The following is a 23,992-nucleotide window of genomic DNA, read 5'->3' on the forward strand; positions in this document are numbered from 1 at the left end:
CTACAGTTGCAGTTCGCGCGTATATCGCATTATCGCACGCACACTTGTCGGTTTGAGCCAGGAACTTGGGAGACCGTGCGACCCGAGGAAGAGACGTGCCTCGAGTGAAGATACCGCCCGAGGCGTTACGGCGAATGTGGAGAGGTTTTCGGAGAATGCTACGAAGCGCGTAAACACGAAGCGGGAGGTGTTGGAAGGAGGAGGCCTGCGCCAACAAATCACGAAAACGTCTGTCGGCGCGGCCGGAGCTCACCGTGTTAGTTTCATCGCCGCTCGTGCCACGTGAGAAAGATGGGCTCCGATGACGTGACGCTGTGCAGGTTACTTTCCCGAGAAGAATTTCCGAGAATTCAGCCAGGGTGCAGCTGTCGGGCCTTCTCGGGACAAAATTGAACCGCTTAGGTGGCGTGTTGCCGCTTGCTTTATATATATATATATATATATATATAGTGTGTGTGTGTGTGTGTGTGTGTGTGTGTGTGTGTAGTGTTAGGTGGCTTGTTTCGGCGTTTTGTGCTTATTCGTTTGCATACACAGTCGCACGCAGTATTGGCACGGGCAAGCGTAACGCGCTTCTGTACGCCTTACGCAACGAGAACGCGGAAATGGAAAATCAAGAAAAAGTTTGTTGAGGAGGCTGGTGTTGCGAATAACTAACGTGCGTGCCGAAAAGTGCACTTGAAGGACTCGCACTCCGTCTGTATAGATAATCGTGGGACGATCATCAAAGCTCGCTCGTGTTTTGTGCTGCGACAATCGTGCACAATAATGTTTCTCCGGGCCTTTCGCGGGAACTATAAATTTCAAACGGGCATATGGAAAGAGATTCACGTTCGGTGAATAAAGGCACACCAACTTCCTTTTTCCCAGAACTCGTAGGCTGTCACAAGCAGCGTTAAAGGGACACTAAAGCAAAACAATATGTTTAGACTGATAAAGCAATGTTTGAGAACGCTATTGTCGGTAACTTCGCGATAATAGGTTTATGATGAGAAAAAGAAATGAAGGGCAAAGTAGAAGTTTTTGAATTTCGCGCCGTAACCGCAAACCGACACGTCAGTCTGACGTCACGGATAGAGTATCTTCTCGTATGTGGACAGCGTTGGGCTGAATGAAAGTTCCTGAAACTTGCCGTGCGCAGTCCTTGGCTACCTTGGAACGCATTGTAGTTCATTTTTACCCATAAAGAATTAACTAAGACCAGAGTCCTTCCATGTTTTTCTGGTCACGAAACTCCGCCGTCACGCTATGGGAGAGGTTCATATACTGGCCAAAGGTGCCGCGACGCGGCGCCACTGTGCCACAGAGGGCATCGTTCGCGTACCGAAATGCGTGCGCAGTGCGAGGCGAGCTGACTGATCGGGTGCGTTCTGTGCATGTGCTGTGCTATTTTTCGAGTGTTGGGCTGTTTGGTTGAAGTGGTGGGGTGGGACAACGATGCCGAACACGTGTTGCGTGCCTGGGTGCCGTTCCGGCTACAAGGGCACGACCGAAAAGGTGTCGTTATTCTGTTTACCTAATAACAAGGAGCAGCGCGAGAAATGGAAGCGGGCCATACCGCGGCAGGAAAGTGGCGGTTTTAATTTCGAATCGAAGTATACGCGTGTGTGCGCGAAACACTTTGACGCCTCGGACATCGTCACTGCGTGCAATTTCAACATCAACGGCGACGACGTGTCCCTGGAGCGTGAGAAGCCGACGCTGAAGACTAACGCCGTTCCAAGGATTTTTGAAGGCCTTCCAGCGTACCTGACGAAGCCCAAACCTCGGTCCCGCTCATCGACAGTTCGACACTTTCTTGTTTATAGAAACAATCGACTATGCATTCTGTACTTATTGCCATTCGTTTGCTGGTGTTTGTTTCCTGCCTCCCAATGCATACCTCTCACGTTTAATCTTATTTCTTTATGCGTATTATATCAGTGTCATGCTTTTAACAAACTTCTTGCATTGTGCATGGTGGACCATATATGACCGGACGCCTCTGTGCTATCTGTATTTCGCTCCGCTTATTTTACATGATAAATAAATGATGGTGCTTGTATTTTGTTTTTGCACCAACACGTTTTCTTTCTTTTCTTAATCGAATTATAAAGTTTTTTTTTGCATTTTTCGATCATGATAAGAATATCAGGACCGGTGATTGCAACATTTTAACATATTGTAAATAGTTGCGAATTAAGAACCCAAATACCTAGTCTGGTCGTTTCTGCGTCGAAACCACGAGCAGCGTGAATAAGTGCTGGGCTTACTAACGCTTCTAAACGACTGCTTGCTAAGGCTATTGCCTAATTACAGCTAGTTTCAACTGTGCAGGTCCTAACACTTCAGGTTCGCCTTAATCCGTTGTTAAGACATTTAGTAGCGAAGTTCGTCTTGCATTAATTCTACCTAAATCTTATTCAGAAATGGCATCGCTTTGCAAGAAATCTTAAGCGCATGGAGCAGCTCAGTTCCCTTTTCTTTGTCATTAAGTATTCTACGGTAGCAGCCCTTTGCAATAGCAATTTCATTCTTTTGATCTCGTTATAAGATACTGCCCACAGAGTCCTTCTCTGCCACAGTTTAACAGAAACTGAACAGCTGTGCTCGGCGAACAATCTGGCGCTATGCGCAACGGGGAGTTGGCGCTTACTCATCTGGTGATAAGTGGGACCACTGGCGTTTTGTTGCGAATGCGCGGTGTTTAACTTAAGGCAAATATTAAAAAGCGGAGCCCACCGAAGCGTTGAGGCGAACGGCGATGACGAAGAAATCCGGACCGAGACCGCCCGGCCGTGTACAGCAGACGCACTTCGACGGGGGCGAAATGCAAAACACCCGTTTATTTAAATTTAGGTGCATTTTAAAGAATCCCAGGTGGTCAGAACTAATCCCGAGTCCCCCACTACGGCGTGCCTCATAATCGTATCGCGGTTCTGGCTCTTAAAATTCCAGATCTTTCTTTTTTTTCGGTCTGAGACCGCCGCAAGCTCCATGTTATGAGTGGCTTTTTTTTTTCGTCCCGTGCGCTCATATCATCGCAGAAGACACGCTCAGGCAGTAATTTAATTATATTCAATGTTAAAAATAGTTACGTGAAACTAAAGCGATCGTTGAGGAAGCTAGAATACCGAGGCTGCCCCACACACAACCACAGCGGTAGCGGCGTTCGCATGCCCTCTCATGCACGGTTGCGCCTCTAGCGGCGGGCGCTGGCGCTATATGAAACTGAGGCGGCAGTTTCGTGACCAGAAAAAAACCTGGAAGGACTCTGCTAAGACCCAGCAGATTCCGTCAGAATTTCTGTGACGTCACGGCGGGCTGATGCGGGAACTCCAAGGCGTCGCCGCCCGTTTTTAGTTTTCGCGCCTTTTCTGGTTCCCCCGAGCGACTTATCGTATGTGAGAGTGACGTTTTTCGTCTAGGAGTGTGATTTACAAATACATGGGAGATCATTTGTCTCTTTAATGGCCTTTTAAAGGGGCTCTACGAATGCCGAGTAAAACAAAGGTAGTAGATACATTACCCCCGCGATGATATCTGCACTTCGGCGGAAAAATATTGAAAAACCAGGGAGAAAATAAGAAATGCAGACAATAGAGTAAGAAAGGGGAATGCAGGAGCAACAAGTCGCAGAGAGAGAGAGAGAGAAATTTATTGGAATTTCAGCCCCTGTTCCTCAGGATTTGCTTGAGGTCTGTGAGCGTATAGAAACATTGCAGACGAACCTAACTCTGAATGAGAGGGGCACTTTACTCTATTGGGAGTGATCCAGATCCAGGAGACGTACGCGGGATTCTTGGACTATACGGGGAATCCCCACACGGTGTGTGCGTAAGATGGTGGAAATCCCCAGAGCAGGTGTGTAGCGCAGGGCGTGGGCTACAGGTAAAGCGCTGGTTCTTGTGCAGGGGTGCGCAAACTGACCTGCTCGATAATAACGCTCCGTTTACGCTACCACAAGTTGACAGAATTGCGGAATTGAAACTTCTCGCTACTTCGCTCCCGAATTTTGCTTGATATTTCTTCGCAAGCCCCGTGACGTGCTTGTGGAAACGCCACTTGGGGGAGTAAGTTAGAGACCGATGTACTATATGAGATATGACAATTGAAAAAAGTTCTCGATCAACTGAATTCCAGTTTTCTCTTCTCCCTCGCTCTCGAGCAAGGATTGCGCCATACGCCGCTAGGGTGGTGAGAAGGAGCAGAAAACATGCAGTATACGCCGCACACGCATGCGAGCTCAGCTGGCACCGGCAATGGCACGACTGGCAAGGAGAACACGCGGTCGTCGGCGCTGGTTCCTTCGGGACATCATAATCATCATCATTTGGTCCTCGCGGGAGCCAGGAGTGGGAAGTTTTAGATGTCGGGGGGAGCGAAAACAAAGGGGCCATTAGATGCCAGATAGGCACACATAACGCTTAAGCAAGATTCATCGTTCGTCTGCGACTTTTCCCGCTGTGTGTGTGTGTGTGTGCGTGTGTGTGTGTGTGTGTGTGTGTGTGTGCGTGTGTGTGTGTGTGTGTGTAGAGGGAGAGAGAGGCAGGTGGCAGGGGGGCGAACATTTGCCAGTGCTATTGGCTGCACAAGCGAGGACCTCGGCCATCAAGCGTGCGAATGGTTCTGACTTTGGGTACATTCCTGCGGTGGCATTTCTGTGTATGTACGTGCTCGGGACGCTGTCAGAAAGAAACGTCCCGAGAGAGAGAGAGAGAAGTGTGCACGCAGAAACTCGCCAGTATATATACGTACGTGCTCGTGTGCCTTCGTATATATATATCCTTGGGGGCGTATATACTACACGTAATAGAACGTGCGCTGTACCACCATACTACTACACATCGGCGTTCAGGCCTCGCCATCTGGGGTCCGAGCACGGTGCCTGAAGGCGCTCATTCTTCGCGCCCGCGGGCTTTGTTTTGCTTCGCCCCCCGGCGGCCGGGGCCCGCCCTGCTGGCTGACTGGCCCAGGCGCGAACGGCCGTGTTCTCCCGGCCGATGGGTAAACAAAGAGGCGCTGCACTCTTCGAGCTGTCTCGCTGGCAGCCGCTGCCGTTTCGTCCCAGCCAAGGATGGCCGGAGGAGGGAGGGCCCCCCCGGCAGCTGTGACGAGGGGTGCCGGCCGGTATTAAAAAAGTTGGCGCGCTCGCGTCACTAACGGCAGACAGATCACTCGTCGGGAGCCGCCCTCCCCCGAGTTCTGGTCCCCAAGGGCGAAAGATGCAAAGGATATGCTAAGAGGAATAACACACAAACACACACACACGCGCACACACGGCAGCAAGTGAATGCGCATAGCTCTTGTGTACAGAGGGAAGAAAAGACCACCCTTGAGAGGAGGGCGCCGTAGGCTAAATTAATTCGTGTGACGGACAAGCCGAAATAAATTTGCTATGTGCCGGACACTGTTCCGTGTGCCCAACCTAATGAACCGTTGATGTGCATGTCATTGTGCGGGCGAAACTGTCGAGTTCGTGTGCAGCCACGAACTGCTGCGTCTTGGGTTGCCTTTGATTCTTCTCCAAGACGAGGATTCCTCCGTCTCGGCGCAACCTACTGCCACCACTCGGACTGTTGTCACAAAGCACTGTAGCTCGATCTGTCGCACACAGGTCGGATCGTGCTTAAGCAAAGCGACATCGCCTATGTTGGGCTTTGGGACGTTCAATAAAAATTAAAAAAAAAGCTTTTGGTCGCCATGTCATGCCTGCTGCTGAGAACTGGGTCGCCGGTTTGACTTTCAGGCACAACTGCCGCATTTCAGTGGGGGTGGTAAGCAAAAGCGCTCGTGTACCGAGCGTTGCACACACGTTAAACGATCTTGGGCGCTTAAAATTAATCTGGACCCGTTCGTCATAGCCCATGAATCGCTTCGGGGCAGTAAACCGAACGAACCACGGTAGCCATTTTAGAACGTTACCGTGCATGATCGTGCGGTGTTCAGTCCTCATATATAGGTCTGACGAACGAACGTAGATCTTAAAACCGTATCTTGTACCATGTTTTTTTTTAGGTCTTCTTTTTCGTTGAACAGCTCGGCTGACGTTAGCTGACACAGCCTATATTTGAGCGCCAATCGACGCGGTTCTAACCAAGCTCTCTCTCTCCGCCCGCGACTGCTGCGCAGAGTTCTTCAAGGAGCTGCTGAAGACGTCCAAGAAGGACTTCCACGGCATGTTCCTGCGCACGTACGGCATGCAGTACGACACCAACTCGTACATCTTCCACGACATGTTCGACCAGCTGGAGAAGTACTACCGCACGGGCGGCGTCGACCTGGTGGACGCGCTGGACGGCTTCTTCCTCGAGCTGTACCGCAAGATGTTCCAGGTGATGAACATGCAGTACGCGCTCAGCGAGCGCTACCTGCAGTGCGTCAGCGACTACCGCGACGAGCTGCGCCCCTTCGGCGACGTGCCCCAGAAGCTGACGCTCGAGGTCAAGCGCTCCTTCGTGGCCACGCGGACCTTCGTCCAGGCGCTGGCCGTCGGCAGGGACGTCATACAGAGCGTCATGGAGGTAATTGCTCCGCTCTTCTTCTTCTTTCGCGAACGGTGGGCCATATGCACGTATGCAAAGAAAAAGTTGCACCTTTTAGGGTCTTGTTCTCTGAAAATAATCGCTGTCTTGCGAGGCTTTCTTCTCTTTAACGCTGTGCGCCAGGCATACGCATGCCAGCGTAACATAGCGTTCGTGATAAGAAAGTGGCTAGCCCAGTGTGTGGAAAGGCATTTGTGTATAGAAAGGGAAGGAATGGCGATTGTTGTCCAAGGTGCAACATTTTTTTAGAAAGTACGCTTTCAAGAGAATGGAGTGCTGACAACACCCGTATGCGTAAATACCTCCGTGCGTTTTCTCTTTTATGAAACTACTCTATTTACGCCCACGCAGTCATATACCCTCAGCTTTAACATCACCTATAAGGTACCACGGAATGAATATTCCGCTATGCTTTACTCGGGCAAATCTCAACGTTGTGGTAATTGTTTTTTTTTCTTCTTCTTCTTCTTCTTCTTCTTCTTGTACACATTCAGAATGACTGCAGTGCCGCCGCACATTTGTAATATCGTCTGCGTGCAGGTAAAGGTAAAACCGGTGGAATGCATGACCAGCCGAACTAGGAATCTCGCCTCCGGTCACTTGCGATGCTGCGTAACAGCCGGTTTTTTTTTTAATTAGAGGTCGCAAATTGAAATGAAAGCATTCTCCAATTTAAGACAGTTGATCATTTTTCCCTGGCCAGACGCATACCTGGAATAGGTCTGCTCCTTTCCACAAGTGGTCTCGATTTAGTCCGCGTCTCTACCTTCAGTTACACAGTGCTCAGTGGCGCGGTGCGATCGCCCGCGGGAGCCAGCATAATACTATAGTGGCTGGAAAACTAGCTGAAAAGTAGTTCTAGCCTCTCTAATAATACCCGCACTGCCGCCGGCCTTGTGCCTGGATATTCATGCGTTTAGCAGGCGCGTAAGCCACACACCGAGGCTACGTGCCTGCCGAGCCGCCCTACCTAAAAACGAAGCGTGCTCCCCTCCCGTTTCATTTCGTTCGCGTTGAGGCTAAACAAGGTTCAACTAAACTCGATGCGATGATTGCTTAGGTGCATGCTCGAGTTCCAGACCTGTTCGTAAAGCAGCAGCCGTACTCACTTCTATGTGGTTTCGTATTTCCCGCTACCGACGCCCACTTACGTCTGTGTGGTTTCGTATTTCCCGCCACCGACGCCGACAGGGCCAATGGCCCGTTCGTTGTAGAAACTTGTGCGACTGTAGAAGGGAGCGCCACAATAAAGGATAAATAAAAAGGAAGGAAGGAAGGAAGGAAGGAAGGAAGGAAGGAAGGAAGGAAGGAAGAAAACGAAACCTTCGGCGGTCACGTCGAGTTTTTGGCTGCGAACGTCACTTCATTCGTCCTCAACCGCGTTATCTTGATGGTGCTTTTTCGTCTCTTTGTCTCTCTCTCTCTCTCTCTCGCCATCGATCTTTTCGCGTGGCGAGAGTGACATGAAAGCATGGGCCGTTCCTTACTCGATGGCGGACTATTGAGAAGCGCCAGCAAATACTCCTACTCGGGCAGGGCTGCACTTAGCGCAGATAAGCATACACGCGTGTCCAATGTTTCATTCATGCGCGGAAATGTAGGGGTCGCTATTTGCGGCCAATTGTAGGAGCCCGCTGTCACACTATCTGGAGCCGATAATCCCTGCAGCTTATCCTTACCCCTTGCCCCTGACTCCTTCATGGCTCTTGCAGTGAATGCACATGCTCTGAATGAGCTCCACACAGTGTGGGACACCGATTTGCCATTCTGATCTCGCACAGACACAAAGTTGGCTCATTTCCCAACCTACATGTGCAAAGAGAGCCTCCTCTGAATTATATACTGATGTCATCTGCAACTTTAAGAGACATGAGGACAGCAGTGGAGATTAGAGAGAAAATGAGGGCAGCCGATGTTCTAGTTCAGATTAAGAGGAATAAATGGAATCGGGCAGGCCGCGTAATGCATAGGACATATAACCAATGGTTTATTAAGGCAGGGGAAGCACTGTCGAGGACAACAGTGCTTCCAATGGGTGGCGTGATTACATCGGGAAATTTACAAGCATACAATACTGGCGCAAGGCAGGAGTAATTGGACATTGATGAAAAAGGCCTTCGTCCTGCATATTTACCATAAATTGCACCAATGATGATGATTATTGTCATTATTTGGTGTATCATATCAGGGCTACCCGCATCTCCTCACAGTTAAGATGATGCGATAAATATGCAATATGCTCAATATCAACTAAAACTAATTAATTATAATAAAATGTATGATACCAGTCACTTCCTTGCCCAATATGCCGGAACTTGGTTTGTAAAGAATGTGTCAACATGCTAGTTATCATTTCTTGCTCCATATGCCAGAATTAAGTAAGTAAGAATTGCCTGAATTAGCATACTGTGCAAAATATTAAGTCATAAATCCTCAGAAAGACAATTACTGCAAAAGCTAAAGAGATTGCAGCTTTCTCCTTTTGGAAAGAATGTTATCCGCACATCGTACAGTATTGACTTGTCCACTGTGAAACTCCCTAAAATAAATGCATTTCAGTTGTCTTTATGATTTTGATTAGCACATGCTGTGCTGTACCAAACATCACAGAGCCATTCCTTGTGATTGCCATTGCAGGTCGGCCCTTCTGCCAACTGCAGCCATGCACTCATGAAGATGAGCTACTGCCCACACTGCCATGGTCTACCAAACCTGAAGCCCTGCTCCTCATACTGCCACAGTGTCATGCGCGGTTGTCTGGCCCACCACATGGAGCTCGACAGCGAGTGGGGCTTATTCATTGGTCAGTACAAGACCCTGTTCTAGACTTGTGACATGTGACCTCATCCCATGTAGATTTTCCCCCCCTTGCAGTCACTATAGTCGGTGACAGGTCAACATTGCAGTGACAAGTGCCCCTCAAAGGGAACATGTATAGGTGTAGCCAGCAAATCCATACTCTTCCTTTCTCCTCCCTTTGTATCCATGTCTTCAACTTTGGTTTCCTTAGACACTTCCTTGTTGCAAACATTCTGTTGTACTTCATATAGTAGTTAAGTAAGTTCCCTCTCCAAATTTTCTATTTGAGGAACCAATTTGTGCTGCGAGATATCTATTCGTCCTCATACTCCGTGATTTTAGCTGTTTCTGCAAGTGGTGTGATATGCTGATTATTGCCAAGTAACTGCACACCTCCTCTTTATGGCTGCGGCATCTGTAAAGGAGCTATTTCTGGAAGCACACACGAACAGCTGGCAGGTGCATCAGACATTTTTGGGAAAAGCCTTTCTAGCATTCCTGACTTTTCACTGATTTTAATACACATATATGAACAGATAACATCTCTAATTCTTTTTGAAGTACACTTTGTTTTTATGCAAAGATATCACTATCACTTCTCTGTGTATCGACTAACGCTCTTGAGGACTCTTGTATCATATTAGTAATGGAATGAGCCTCGAAGTACCACAGACATAGTACGTTCTGACAGGTGTGTAGCCCTTGTATGCTTGTTAATGTGTAGCTTTCCTGCACTAGTGCTCTGCTTCCTGTGGGTGCCCATTATTGTTTGATGCAAGTGTACGTGGGATGGGGACAAATGATATTTCGCAGTGTGGCTCATGATTTTGAGGGGCACTTTCAACAATTCATTCGAAAGCCAATGTAAAACTGAAACAGCAAGTGATGTCCTAGAAATGGCAGGCATGACACCATATATATTTGTTTTATCTAACGCCACTATTCTCTTTCATTGTGTAACTGCAGCATGTTGAATATGACCGGTCAGAGTAGGTATGTAATAATTGGGGACATTTATGCATTGGTGTAAGCAAAACATCACTGAGTGAATTTTTTTCTAAATCCACAAGCTGACCTCAGTTGTTCCCCCGTTATTAAATGTGTACGTTGCTGCCAGTGGCTCAGCAGCCCTTTGGCTGCCCTGGCTGGTGGCACAGGTAATAGCACTGTGACACCATCCATGGTGGCTCAGTGGCTATGGTGTTCTGCTTCAGAGTGTAAGGGTTTGATTCCCAACCACACTAGCTGCATTTCAATGGACGTAGATACCAAAATGCCCGTGTGCATAGATTTAGGCACATGTTTAAGAGCGCCACATGGTCAAACTTAATCCAGAGACCTTCACCACTGCATCCTTCATAGCCAACAACACCAGCTTCGGGATACTAAACCCCAGTAGTCAATCAACCAGTAACATTGTGCTGCTACCATTCACTCATTGTGAAAAATGAGTGAATGGTAGCCGAAAGCCCCTAGCACAAACAACCTTCAAGACGGCCTGTGACATTGAAAGCTGAAAGTGTTGAGATCTGGAATTGGCTTAGGGAGGCCAAACGGCATTTAGCCCTTTTCTTTCAAATGGAAAATTACATATGTGCCTGTGAGTAAGAGCTTCTGGTTAGGGTGGAGGTGCTCGGGAAAAATTAACAGGCTTTGGCAAACTTTTATGTAGTGATCATGTTGTATGGTTAAGGTGTTGAATGGCACCACTATGGTGGAATATCTGCCTTACAAATGGTCTCATTCTCTGCAGATGCCCTCATGAACCTGGCAAACCGTCTGGAGAGTTCCTTCAACATTGAATCGGTCGTAAACCCGATAGGAGTGAAGATATCCGAAGCCATCATGGATTTCCAGGAGAACAGGGCAACTATTCTGCAAACGGTGAGCAAACTGTGTGTTACAGTCAAACCACTGGCCTCCTGATTTACTGTTCTTGCATTAGACCAAATTTAACTATCACTATTTGTGTTAATTATGAATGTTGTTTCCTGAACCAATTTCTGGTCACTTTACATAGAGAGGCTATGTTGTCTTTTGGGTGACTGATACTTTGCTGTTGGAATATCAAGCCTTCCCTTTCTTTCTTTCTTTCTTTCTTTCTTTCTTTCTTTCTTTCTTTCTTTCTTTCTTTCTTTCTTTCTTTCTTTTGTTTTACAATTACTGTGTGTCCGTCATCAACCTGACCAATTATAATAAGGCATTTTTCACGTGAATTGTGAGATTTCACTGAATGCTAACTTTGCCAGTGGCAAAACACACACAAAGAAAACTTGCTGGTGTTTCTTGCCCCGAAATATGTTTCTACACATGCGTCACTATTTGCGAGAAATGCGCCACAGCATCGACATTAATCACTTGCCGCAAATCTGCAGTAGGAATGCTTTCTCAGTCTGGGGCAGCTGATACATGCATTTTGCAGTTAACACACGTGCAGTCAACAGCACTTGACTCAATTATAGCGGGGCACGCTTTCTGGGCACCCTGGTCATAGACGACAAGAATGACGAGGAATGGGCTGTTGCAAATTTCATTTTTATTGCTTTAGCGACGATACAGATGCTGGAGGCGCACTAGCAGGGTCACAGTGCTGTTACATCTTTCTTTTCGTCTTATTTTTTATTGAAATGAAAATAAAAGAAAGAGATGCAGTCACCCTATGATGGTGACGGCTACTCTACTGAACGGCTACTACTGACGGCTACTGAAAAACGCTGGCAGTTTTCCTTCGGTCTCATTTTGTGTGCCATCGAGGTACAATGCATGCAATCCTACTGGCAGGGATCCTTACCATACCAGCTTTCTGAGGCGTCTTCAGTGCAATGCTAAACCATGCTGTAACTTTCAACGCTTTGCCTTTGGCCAAAACTGCCAATTTCTTTCTTTAGTTTTTGTTAATTGTGTGGGCAATGACTGTTCAGCATCACGGACATTGGTTACTTCTGTAAGCAAAAGTATTTTCTGCAGCAGTATTACTGAATCATGTTGCATTGCTAGTAAACATATACAACGTTGATTAGTTTACAGCATCTTTGCAGTCTCATTGAGGAGTTGGCTGTTGCCTTCTTGAACCTGTTTCTCACGAACGAGATGCACCAGCAGTCCTCGGAACTCATAATCGTGCCATAGTATCCGAGGGCAATGCTGTTCATATTAATCATTCAAATATGTGGGCATCCACTTGTTTCACGTCTTTGCCAGTAACATCACGTCAGCATGTGGCTTTGATAACACATTAAATTCTGCACATTCTTTCATGTTGGAAGAAATCCATGGAAAATTGCACCATTGAAACTAATAAATTGATGGTAAACATTTTCCAGAAGATTGCAGACCATGCATGGGTTGAAATAAACTTTTTTTTCACATCCTGTCGTAGTTGGCTGAAATGGAGCAGTTCAAAATGTATGTTCTGGTTTAACCAGTGCATTGCAAGTCTCTATATTTCACGGTGCAGGGACATGCGTCATGAAAATGTACTTTTGTCTTAGTAAGGGGTTCCCAAACCACCTCTGATAATTTAAGAAAAATTGCGTGCTCCTTTCTGAGCTTTTTTGGTCGCTTCATCACATGTTGTGATGCTAACAGGGTCACGCATGTGATGTTACCGGGGTAAAATCTGTTGATGTGTCTATATATGAGGAACATATCAGCAGTTCTGATCTGTGATCTGTGAATGGCTTTGCCATTCAGTCGCACGCCCGCTCTTTCTCGTCGTCTCGTCTGCCTGTCACGCGCAATCAACTGACTTCACCTCGTATGCGTGTTTTGTGCTGCACACGCACAAGAGCAAGAGCGCTTAGCTGAAATGCATGCAGTCCCGAGAAGTGGGAGTTGATGGTGCTTTGAAACAAGAAAGGTGTGCGCAAATAGCATGTTCAGTACTGACATGTCTGTGTCTCTTTTAGAGAAGTGCAAAGGCGCAGACGCGGTAGCACCCTTGGGCGGTGGGGTAGCGAAGATGAGGCGGAAACTGCTTGCTCAACTTCAAGCTTAGGGTAGCTTAAGAGCCCTGTAAAGCTTTTAATCATGATGGGGGCATGCCTTTTGTGTGTATATTAGGAGTTGCAAAAATACATGTGCATTTTTTTCTCTCTTCCCTGCCCCCTGCTGCGCAGCTATATGACAAGTGCGGCACGCTTCGTCTGGCCCGCCGTGGCAGTGGCCAGGAGCTGCACTTCGAGACGCTGAAGTTTGGAGGCACAGGAGGCGGCCAGCAGCCCGCAATGAGGCCAACCACCGCGGCGGGGACCAGCATGGACCGGTTGGTGCAGGGCATCAAAAAGCAGCTTCGTGCCACCCGTTCAATGTGGTCCCAGCTGCCCGATCGCATGTGCCGCCAGCCTTCGGCGCAATCACCACCTCCCGAGGAGGAGTGCTGGGACGGACTGAATCGTGCAAAGTGAGCGCTGACGGGACCTATTTCCAATTGGCATGGTAGAAAAAATATGGAGAGTTTAGCAAAACTGAAAGTTGTCCCAAGTTTATGTCAATTCATCTTTGTGAAACAGTGCAAGATGAGGGAAATTGAAACTGTAGGACTTAAGAAAAAACAGCTTACTTTTCATATTTGCATGCATTCTTTAAAAGCTAGTTTGCACACTCTTTCATTATAGTGACATGTGTCCGTCTTCTTCTTTATCATTCTTAGCCTTCTTTTTTTTTTCAGTTCTAAGCACTTTGTGACATTGTGTATCAGATTGTAAGCATACAACCAATGTTGTATGATCACAATCATATAGTTGCCTCCAATCATAGTTCTCATTGAGATAATCCACATCAGTAATGTTGTGTTCGACTGTGCATTTTCACAGTGCTGTCATCCTTCACGCCCTGCTGAGGTCAGAGGAGATAACACTAGTTGTTTATAATCGTAGGCTGCTAATATCATAATTACTCATGTAATGCTCACCCTCATGTAAGGCCTACACCCCCACATTTAGGCATGAAAATTGTGAAAAAAATATTCAAATGCGTGTACCCATGCACAGGGCCTTTGAGATTGGGCTAGTGTGTGCCAAGCAATGATCTAGGGAGCTATGTCATATACAGGCTGACATGCACAAGTTGTTATTAAATGGCACTATTACTGCTATTGTCCTTTTGACGATGACATGATTGTCATTATTGCAGTATCTGATTGGGCCACGCAGCATAACTCCAGTGCACTATTGGCTGTGCTGTGGCCTGCTATTTAGCTGTGTTGTAGTTTTCGGTGCTTGAAGAGTGCATAGCTGCAAGAAGTGTACGTGGTGTGCGGTTTTGCTACTGACCGTTGTCAGTTGTCGAGAGCTTAAAGGTAATTGGAATCTTAAGCAGCACAGAGGACAAGCTTGGGGAGGTCACAAATGAGGTGAGCTCATGAAAGGATGAGGGCAGCAGACGCGATGAGGATAATTGATTAAAAGTGCTCATAGTCAGTCGCCAGTGGTTGCATTATTCTGCATAGTTGCCAGATCACAGTTCCAAGCTTCAGTGGGAAGCCATAAGCTTACTTCATGTAAAGCACGCACATTGTAGAGAACCTTTTAGAAAGTGCAGTCCTTACATTTGCAAATATGGAACTTGCCTTTTGTTTTGGAAGCCAACTTCCAAAAATTACTTATACTTAAAAGCTGCTCATTAAGCTCTGACATTAATGGCAGGTTCTCGAATGTAGTCTGTTTTAGGAGCTTAGCGCCTGCATGCATTCGTGCATTTGCTACATGCAGGATGTGTTCTCGTTTGTTCAGGTCCGAGGGTGGAAACCACACAGTTCCGGGAGGCAAAACTCGAGGTTCGCACCAGCAGTTTCAGCAGCAGCCACACAACGGCCACCACAGGGGTGGTGGCACAGAGTACACAAGTAGCAACGTGGTTATCAACCAGCTCATACTCACTCTCAAGATCATCACCAACAAGCTGAACCTGGCCTACGGTGGGCACGATGTCCAGTGGCAAGACACCGGTTAGTGGCTACATAATTTTGTTGAGTCTGCTGCTTTATTTCCTGGCATTTTGCCACTGAATCAGGACCTTGCTGCCAGCATTAGCAGTGGTGGGTGTGCCCCTGCTTGGATTTTGCAACAAGTTGCTTTTGTGGTACATTGAAAAGAGTTCTCACTAGTATCTTGTTACTAAGCTAACGCTCAGGTTGAAACCAAGCAAGAAAGCATATGCTGCACAGAGGTTCTGCTTCACTAGCACTTCATAACTTATAGCTTACAAACTGGCATTAAACAAAGTGTGTATTAGATTATCATGACTATAGTCAGGTCCAACTTTAGAAAAAAAGGGAGGCCCCGCCCAGATGACCGAAGCGCGACAGCCGATAGCCTCTGCGACTAAAATAGTCCCGCTCAAAAATCCGTGCTTCTAGAATGCATAATTCTCTGTATAAATACTTTTGTCATTTGATGACTGGTTTGGTAGAGCTGTCATGATTGGAATGCTACAGCACATGCCGGATCGCGAGAGAAAAATAACCCCGTGCCTTCTACAACACTGGGCACAAGATCTATATTTTCTTTTGGTTTTATGTTTTCACAAACTCATCTTCAGGAATGTGATAGGTTTTCTTTCGTTCCTTTTCAGTTTTTTTTTTTTTAACCGCGACACAGAACATGAGTTCCCACTGCTAACAGTAGGCACCAGACTTAGGCAAACTTTCCTCATCGTAACTTCACAAAACAAAACGCCTTGGAACAAACACGCAGGATGTTTGTGTGTAGCGGTGTGTCGTCATGGGTCCTGTTTTTAGACGAAGCGTAGCATAGCGTCAGCGATGCTTGCTGCAATCTTTTGTCACCAGATCACGGCTCAGAATAAATGCACGCAGCATGAGTGGTGCATCGTGAGCTCGCAATAATATTTCCGCCATAGTAGACCGCCATAAGCAATTTGGGAATTCACTCTTATGAGGGGCAGACGCACACGACTGACACGACTGACACGACTCGGCTTAATTCGAAGCGCGGGCAGCCATCATCTCCATTGGCAGGGTCACCGGCTGTCCGGCTCGCGACTTCAGTCTAGAGTGCCCGCCCGTTGGTGAAGGCTTGTGTGCATCTGCCTTCGAGGAGTAAACGCCCCCTTTTTCTAAAGCTGTACTCGAGTGTAGTATAGTATAGTACTAACATTGGGGACAGAATGAACAAAATGAAGGTGTATGTTCACTTCCATAAAACTTCGTGTGGGTTTCCACTGTCTTGAAGTTGCTCATCGTTAGCGCCACTTTGGGATAACTTTTACTGCAACAATAGCCACAGTATCAAACACAGCCTGCAGCTTAGCAGTATATCGCCCATATTAGGTTCAAAGAAATGTGCTTGCACTGGTAATCTTTCTTGCTACTCGAATGTTTTGCGAGTGTTGGGAGTGTTTCAAGGAGTATTGATACTCCACTCTCTGGCTGACCTCTCTCCCTTTTCCAGTCCATAAACTACTTCTTCTGTGCTAAATCTGCTTAGTTAACCAAGGAAGCAGTGAAGGTCATATATGGCAGTTTGTTTTGTAGTGTATTCTGGACAGACCTATGGGGAGTTGAGAGCATAGAACTCTGTATATTATTCTGTTATGTCAAATCATAAGAAGCCGTCAAGCACTGACACCAAGGACAACATAGGGGAAATCACTTGTGCTTAATAAATTAAATAAAGAAACGATAAATTAATGGGAACGAAAGTGGATGAAAAAACAACTTGCCACAGGTAGGGAATGATCCCACAACATTCGCATTTCGCGTGCAATGCTATACCAATTGAGATACCGCGGCGCCATTTCCCCATCCACTTTCTTGGGTATTTATGTGTACTAGCAGAACCCTGGGAGTGTTAGCCAGCGCCACCACTCGCAGACCTTGGCAGCGGATGTGGAACATCTTTTCTGCCACAGGCATCACGAGAATGTGATCTTTTTGGGTGAAGGCAACCGGTCAATAAACTTACACATGCTACCTGAAGGTATCAATGTTGCCGGATTTGAGACCCTCGTTATGTAATAAACGAGAAGAAAGGGGGTTAACCAAGCAGCCCGATTTTTATTTAGTCATGTCATAAGAAGCCAACAAACACTGACACCAAGGACAACATAGGGGAAATTACTTGTGCTTAATAAATGAAATAAAGAAACGATAAATTAATGTAAACAAAGGATGAAAAAACAACTTGCCGCAGGTCGGGAACGATCCCACAACCTTCGCATTTCGCGTGCGATGCTCTACCAATTTCTGTTAATTTATCATTTCTTTATTTCATTTATTAAGCACAAGTCATTTCTCCTATGTTGTCCTTGGTGTCAGTGTTTGTTGGCTTCTTATGATATGGCTAAATAAAAATCGGGCCCCTTGGTTAACCCGCTTTCTTCTCATCTGTTATGTCAAAGTAATTGCACTATTGTGACTATCTCCCTGTTGTTAATGAAATTCCCACTTCATTTGTTTTTGTACAGGACTTTCATTTATTTTTGTACAGTGTTTAGATGCTGGCTTGCATGTGAAATTCAGTACAGTTGTGCTTGACACGGATTTAACTCTGTAGCTAAATCTGTCCAGCCATTAACAAATGGCAACGTGTGAGCGTGTGTGACAGAATGTGTGACAGACAGAATGTGGGAGTGCCCAGCACGAAATGCGGTCAAAGAAAATCAGTTTCTCTGAAAAATGTGCTTTGCCTGAAAAATTCTCACCAAATGTACGGAGCAACTTAGAAAGGGCATGACCAGTTTCCCATGCTTAAGGAAGCTTGTGTGGTTATTCGTTACAGCTGACCTCGATGACATGGGCAGTGGAAGTGGGAGTGGAAGCGGCGATGACGAGTACGAACCAGCACCGACATCGACAACCCCCGACATTTTCTTCACCGGCTCGCTACCAACGTCTGGCACAGTGCCCAAGCACCCTGTGACACCGCACACCAGCTCTGCGCACCGTGTGCTGTGTGGTGCCCCTCTATGGCTCCTGGTCATCGCTCTGTTGCTCAAGAAATGTCTGAGCAGCAGCGTCTGACGTTCGTTCCTGATCCTACACCTCTTCTTCTACTTGGCGGCTGCACTGCCCGCCTGCTGCTAGTGCCTGAGTGGGAAATAGAAACGAAGAAAAGAGAACATTGCACAACATCGGTGCAAAGCGACTCTCATGTGTCGAGTTTTCGTGACTGTGATGCAGCATGGTTGAGACATCTGGACTTCTGCTGTCGCTTGTCTGTGTCAAGCGTGAAGCATTTTGTTGTGGCTCAGTGTGTGCACGAGTCGTGCACAGCCGTGGAAACTACAGCGCACAGTGCGGCATGCTTTCTGGCTCTGGCATGACCCAGGGGTCATCAAGTTTAGGTGTGGACACTTGTCAAAGGCGTGATGGAGACTTGCACGGTGATGGGACTGACGCGTGTCCAAGGTGGTTTTGTGCGACTGTAGCCTACTCGTTTTCTTCTTTGATATTTTCTTCAGACGTGGGCACACATTGCGGATGAACCTGTGTGGAAAAAAGCAGTGGCACCTGTCGCAAATTGTGAACTCTACGAAGTTGAATGGCCCTACGGTTTGCAATTGCTACCAGTTGCAAACTCGAACGGATTGAAGACCGAAAAAAAAATGTAGGCCATAATCGTCACAGTGGCATGCTTCTTTGTCAGTAGCAGAATAAGTAGCAGATGTAGCTAAATTTTCATATTCCTTTTTTTTCCTCTCATAATACGTGCAGAATCAAAAGTCAGAACCATACCACATAATTTGTGTTACAGCTGTGTAAGCTAGCACCATCTTTACAGAATCTTGTAACTGAAAGATATTTGGCGTCATTTGTCTGGCTTGCTCACAACTGCGAAGTGGCGTGCTAGCCATTACTAACAATGAGCATCCAAAGTGTCATTATGCTTTAGCAATTTTTCAGTTTTGTTTGGCATATGCTGCACGTTTGTGCTTTTATGTAGGACTTCGAACACTTGACACCCTAAACTTAATTGCGCTGTGCATTAGGGTGTCGCAGTCATTCTTTTATAAAGTAGGACCGACCTGGTGTCGATCTAATTTATCTGCACTTGACATTTCACTCTTGCACAGAAAGAAAGGAAATTATGTCTCGCATTCTTCGGGGCTCCAGTTTATTTCTTTGTACAGTGAAGCAGCGAAGATGTTTCAAATTCTTATGTTGGCATTTCTAGCATATCTTGGGTGCGTGTGATGTTCTTCACGAAATATTATGTAACTTTTGGGTGCCTTACCTGTAACTTACTTCATTGTTCTGCTGTAACCACAGCAACATTTTATTTACGCAAATAATTAAGTTGTTACTTTAATTCTTTTAGCTTGTGGTATCCTGGCTACAAAGCAGTATGCTATTCCTTAGAAAAATGTCTTTCACTGACACATTTCCATGAGCTCAATTCTTTGCAGTTCCGTTCCATGTTTGAAATTTCAGAATTAATTGGGGGCACTGAACTTCGCAAGACTATTTTGCTGGTGGAGAAATCAGTCCTCCAAGATGTGCTAGGGAACAATTTTTTTACAAATAGTGAGCCACTTACAAAAAATAAATCTAACAATAACTTAAGTTGCTTGCAGTGTTCAAGTATCCAGATGGGAGCTAAGCCTGAATAATCAAATTGCAGTTGTTGTGAGCATCTTATGTTTAGTACTTTCTGTGTGCCTGTAGTGTTTGCCCAGAAGAAGAGTAGGGCATTGCTAGATGAGGGTCGTCACAAGTTATCACGAACTCCTTCTGGACCTCATTGCACAGCCATTGTGAAGTGGTTGCTAGCTAGGTAACACACCGTCTCCTAAACGTGGTTGCTTAAGACCAATAATGCTCTCTCAATAACCTTTTAAAGTTCATTTGCACATTTCTGTCAGTGTTATTCATGTGGCAGGAGCAAGGTTACCTGAAAAGCAGGTGATAGCTGTGCTCGGCAAGTCATAATTTGTTGTTCAAGAAGCGGGATTTTGCATTTAATGCACATTTGTCTCATCATTTTCATAATTGTTACATTAAAGCATATACTTAGCAGTCGTAGAACATTACCCTATACCAGAGCTATACCGAGCATTCTACGCGGTGAAGTAATAATGTGAATTGAGTCACAAAGCGTGGGCGCGTCCCCTTCAGTTGACGTAATGTTTTTAAAATCTTAATATTATTTTTCCTACCACCCAATTGAGATCTTGAGAAATCTCAATTATCTGGCAATTGGTGCTAGCTTTGAAACATTCAAAATCTGCTTTTATTGGGTTATTGCGTTGTGGAGGAGAGAGAAGGAACACCATTGTCTGTCTAAAGAGGTGTACAGTCAGGGCAAAATGACGTAGCCTTCTATACCTTTTATAGGACAGAGCATTTTGATTAATGCATTCTCATCACTGTTTTCTCACCACTCTAGAGTGTGTACATGTGGTTACACGAACATTTCAAGCTCCCAGTTATCGGTTTCCATTCCTTGTGATTTGTAAGAAAAATTACTGAATTACAGCATGTCCACCATATCTGAACACAGACACATGATACAAACATCTTGGTCTCCTCTGTTGCAAGATTTGTCAGTACAAGATAACATTCTTATGACAAAGTATAGCAACAAAAGCTAAGCTATTTTTATTTTACCTGACATTAGCCATGAATGAAAGTCCATAAGTCGGCGCACAAAGTGCTTTGACTGGCAATGCCATTTGACAGCACAGTGCTTTCGCTATCATTATTTAGCAGAATAATTCACTCAACGACCACTTGATCATCTTCACTTCCTAATATAATTTATACTTCTTTGGTGTTTTGTAAAATTTTCAGCTCTATGCAAACAAAAGGCTAGCGTCACTGTAACTGATCAATTTGAACTTGAGTTGCTGGTCTTCCTGCAGAAAAACATCCATTATACAAACACGATAGACTGCGGTATGTATTTGATTCAGTTCGTTGGATAATTTCCTATATTAGCGTTCATTGTCTCCAGGAGGCAGATTATATTAATTTCTGCAAATAGAACTTAATCAGGTTCAAATGCTTGTGTCAGTTGCGTAGCAACAATGAAAATGCCCAATTTACAGCTTTCTTGTGTTCAGGTTAACTGAGGCAGAAAGCCTATCAACAGCAGAGTTCTTCACGGTATTGTAATATGTGATGTTCTCACATGATGTTTCGTTGCCTCGTTGTGTACATTATTTTAAAGAAGTATTTCACCTGTGCTACTTTGCCCTCTGCCCATTGAAATGCATTTATATGTGTTCAGAGTCTTCATTTTGAAGTAGTCCAAATGCTACTCATTTTTAGCATGATGGAGATAAGTGCTCATCAATACATTGGCTCCTTTTACCCACATATTTTGTTCAAGAGGTCACAGTATTTTGCCAAATTTTCTATGCTTTTACTTGACAGTGCATCATTTATGTGCACATTCTTTTTTAACTTGTGCTGTTACATAAAGTAGCTTTTAAGATGCCTGCTGAATAAATTAATACACATGCGCTATTGTTCACACACACGTTTATGTTCACGTTTTGCATTAGAAGCTGTGTAAAACCTGACACACTGGGCGTGTTACCTGCATTTTCATTTATTTGCTTAGGGGAGCTTTCCCAGCAATGCATCTGCAGCTACGGTTGAACCTTAGTGCAGCGAACACAGGCATGCTTAACTAATTATTGGTTTTAACGAAGTCAATCTCAAATGTCTCTCGCCGTTATTGATGCGTAATGAATGTGTCGGCTGTATAGGCTTGTAATGGATATCGGATATAATGAAGGTATTTTTCATGTCTGATGGGGCGCCGTTATACTGAGGTTCAACTGCTATTACTATTTATTACCGCACTAAGCATCATATTATTTCGACTCATATTTTTGTTCGTTTAGTCACATTCCTGAAGAAGTAAATAAGTGGTACTGTTAACCACTCTTCAGCCTTCTTTATTTCTTCTTCTACTGCCAATCCATGAGTTTTCCTAGATGCACAGTGAAGTTATTGCTTTTCTCTGCCCCGTTTCTCTATTAAGTTGACAGTCACATGTGTTGTTTTAACAATGGCATTTTCTACGTGACTTAATTTATGCTGGCAGCAGACAGATGAGTTCATGTAGCACTGTATCTAGCCACTTAGATTTATAGTCCACATTTTAATTATTTATTAATCTAAAGCACTGTCACCGTTTTTTAATATCTTCTCCAATTACAGTTTTCTACTCATTTTCATATCAGTGGCAAAAGCCATTCTGCCTTCTTGTGTTGTCACTGCGTGCGTGGTTGATGCTGTAAATTGACCATTTAGGCAGTATACGTGTTTGACGTGCTATTTATTAGGACTTGCAACATTTTTCACGCTAGTGTACCTTCATTCTTTAGATAGGTTTAGTAAGCATTTCAAGTTAGCAGTGTGTTATTATTGTTGTAACTGCAACTTCAAAGCTGTTGTAAATGTCTGGTTTATTTTTGTATACATGCGTGGATGCTCATGTATATGTTTTGTTTTGTATGTGCTTATAAAGCAGCTCGGTGTTTACTTTTACTATCAAAAATGCACAAGTGAAGGAGGGGTAGCAGGAAAAACAAAGTCATGAGTTAGTTTTTTGCTTGCGCAAAGGCATTCTCTGAAAGCTTGGAAGTGTCGCGAAAAGAAGTATACGTATGTGCATTGAACTGGACTGATGATGGTTGTGACTATACTAACGTTTAAGCTATACGTCGTTGGCACTTTTAACATGTTTGTTTTATTCTTTCTCATGTTTCAGTCTTTTATGTGATGATGTAATGCATAGTACACTATGTCTCGTATGATTTGTACTGAAGTGCCAAACACATGGCAGAATGAACGGCTCTCTCCGCTGCGAGTGACCTTGACCGATGCTGACTTTATTTGACCATCGTTGTGTGCATGTGTGATCACTCTTCGCCGTATGTATGTGTACATATTTATGTTCTAAATGAAGAAATTTATTGCTTTTCAAGCTGTCATTGTCTTGATGCGCCATTTCCACATTCACAGAATTCTCATAGTGACACATCATTTGCAAGCCTAATTGTGCTTGTTGATCAATCAGCAGTTTAGTTATATCTTGGGTTCAGTGAAATAAGTTCTTTCAAAAAGATTTTTCATTTGTTCATGACTGAACTGTAATTCCCATCTTTCATCACTGACCTCTTAGAATGAATGCTAATCAACTGTTCATTTGCTTCTTGCTTCTTTATTTAGTGGGAGGGGGCAGAGTTTCCTTCTTTCATGAAAGGGTGTGGCAATGTTTTTTTTGCCAATCTACATGAAGATTTACCCATTTTTTGGCAACTTGTGCAGTATATACAGAGTGATATGCTGTGGCCATATGAAGAACATAAACATGTTTGGCGCCACTTACCACAGTGTGCAGTAATTGAGACCCTGGCACATTTGTGAAAGACATGATTGGTACAGCCTTTGTCAAAAGTATTGGCCATGAGATCGAGCAGAGTCTCACTTCCTGTCGGGCACTAGCCGAACCACAGAGAGTGTGGATTTCGCCGCGTACTGTCTGCTACATCATATGTGTTTTCATATGCACATACAGTGTGCATATCTTTAAACATTAAAGATAAACATCATTTCTTCATTGGATGTAGGTAGCATGGCCGTAAAATCTGGTCTGCATTCTTTTTTTCGGCAATGGACAGAAGCCTTGCTCTTTCATCTTTGCATTGTAGCAAGATCAGGGACTGCTCATTTTGAGTGTGCAATGTGTGAC

The 23,992-nt window shown here is 45.1% G+C and overlaps 1 protein-coding gene across 1 annotated transcript in view; it reads left to right on the plus strand.

Annotated features, from left to right (window-relative positions):
• LOC135905124 (glypican-6-like) overlaps window positions 1–23,224 on the plus strand; it is a 160,063-nt gene extending 136,839 nt beyond the window's left edge. Inside the window, exons 3-8 of the mRNA XM_065436133.2 lie at window positions 6,112–6,503; window positions 9,162–9,327; window positions 11,077–11,207; window positions 13,442–13,725; window positions 15,056–15,270; window positions 18,065–23,224. Of these exons, the coding sequence (XP_065292205.1) occupies window positions 6,112–6,503; window positions 9,162–9,327; window positions 11,077–11,207; window positions 13,442–13,725; window positions 15,056–15,270; window positions 18,065–18,306 (1,430 nt within the window). The 3' untranslated portion in view covers window positions 18,307–23,224. The remainder of the gene's footprint in view (window positions 1–6,111; window positions 6,504–9,161; window positions 9,328–11,076; window positions 11,208–13,441; window positions 13,726–15,055; window positions 15,271–18,064) is intronic.
• The last annotated feature ends 768 nt before the right edge of the window (window positions 23,225–23,992 follow it).

Source organism: Dermacentor albipictus, chromosome 1 (genome assembly GCF_038994185.2).
Source record: "Dermacentor albipictus isolate Rhodes 1998 colony chromosome 1, USDA_Dalb.pri_finalv2, whole genome shotgun sequence".
In the NCBI taxonomy this organism is placed as follows: domain Eukaryota; kingdom Metazoa; phylum Arthropoda; class Arachnida; order Ixodida; family Ixodidae; genus Dermacentor; species Dermacentor albipictus.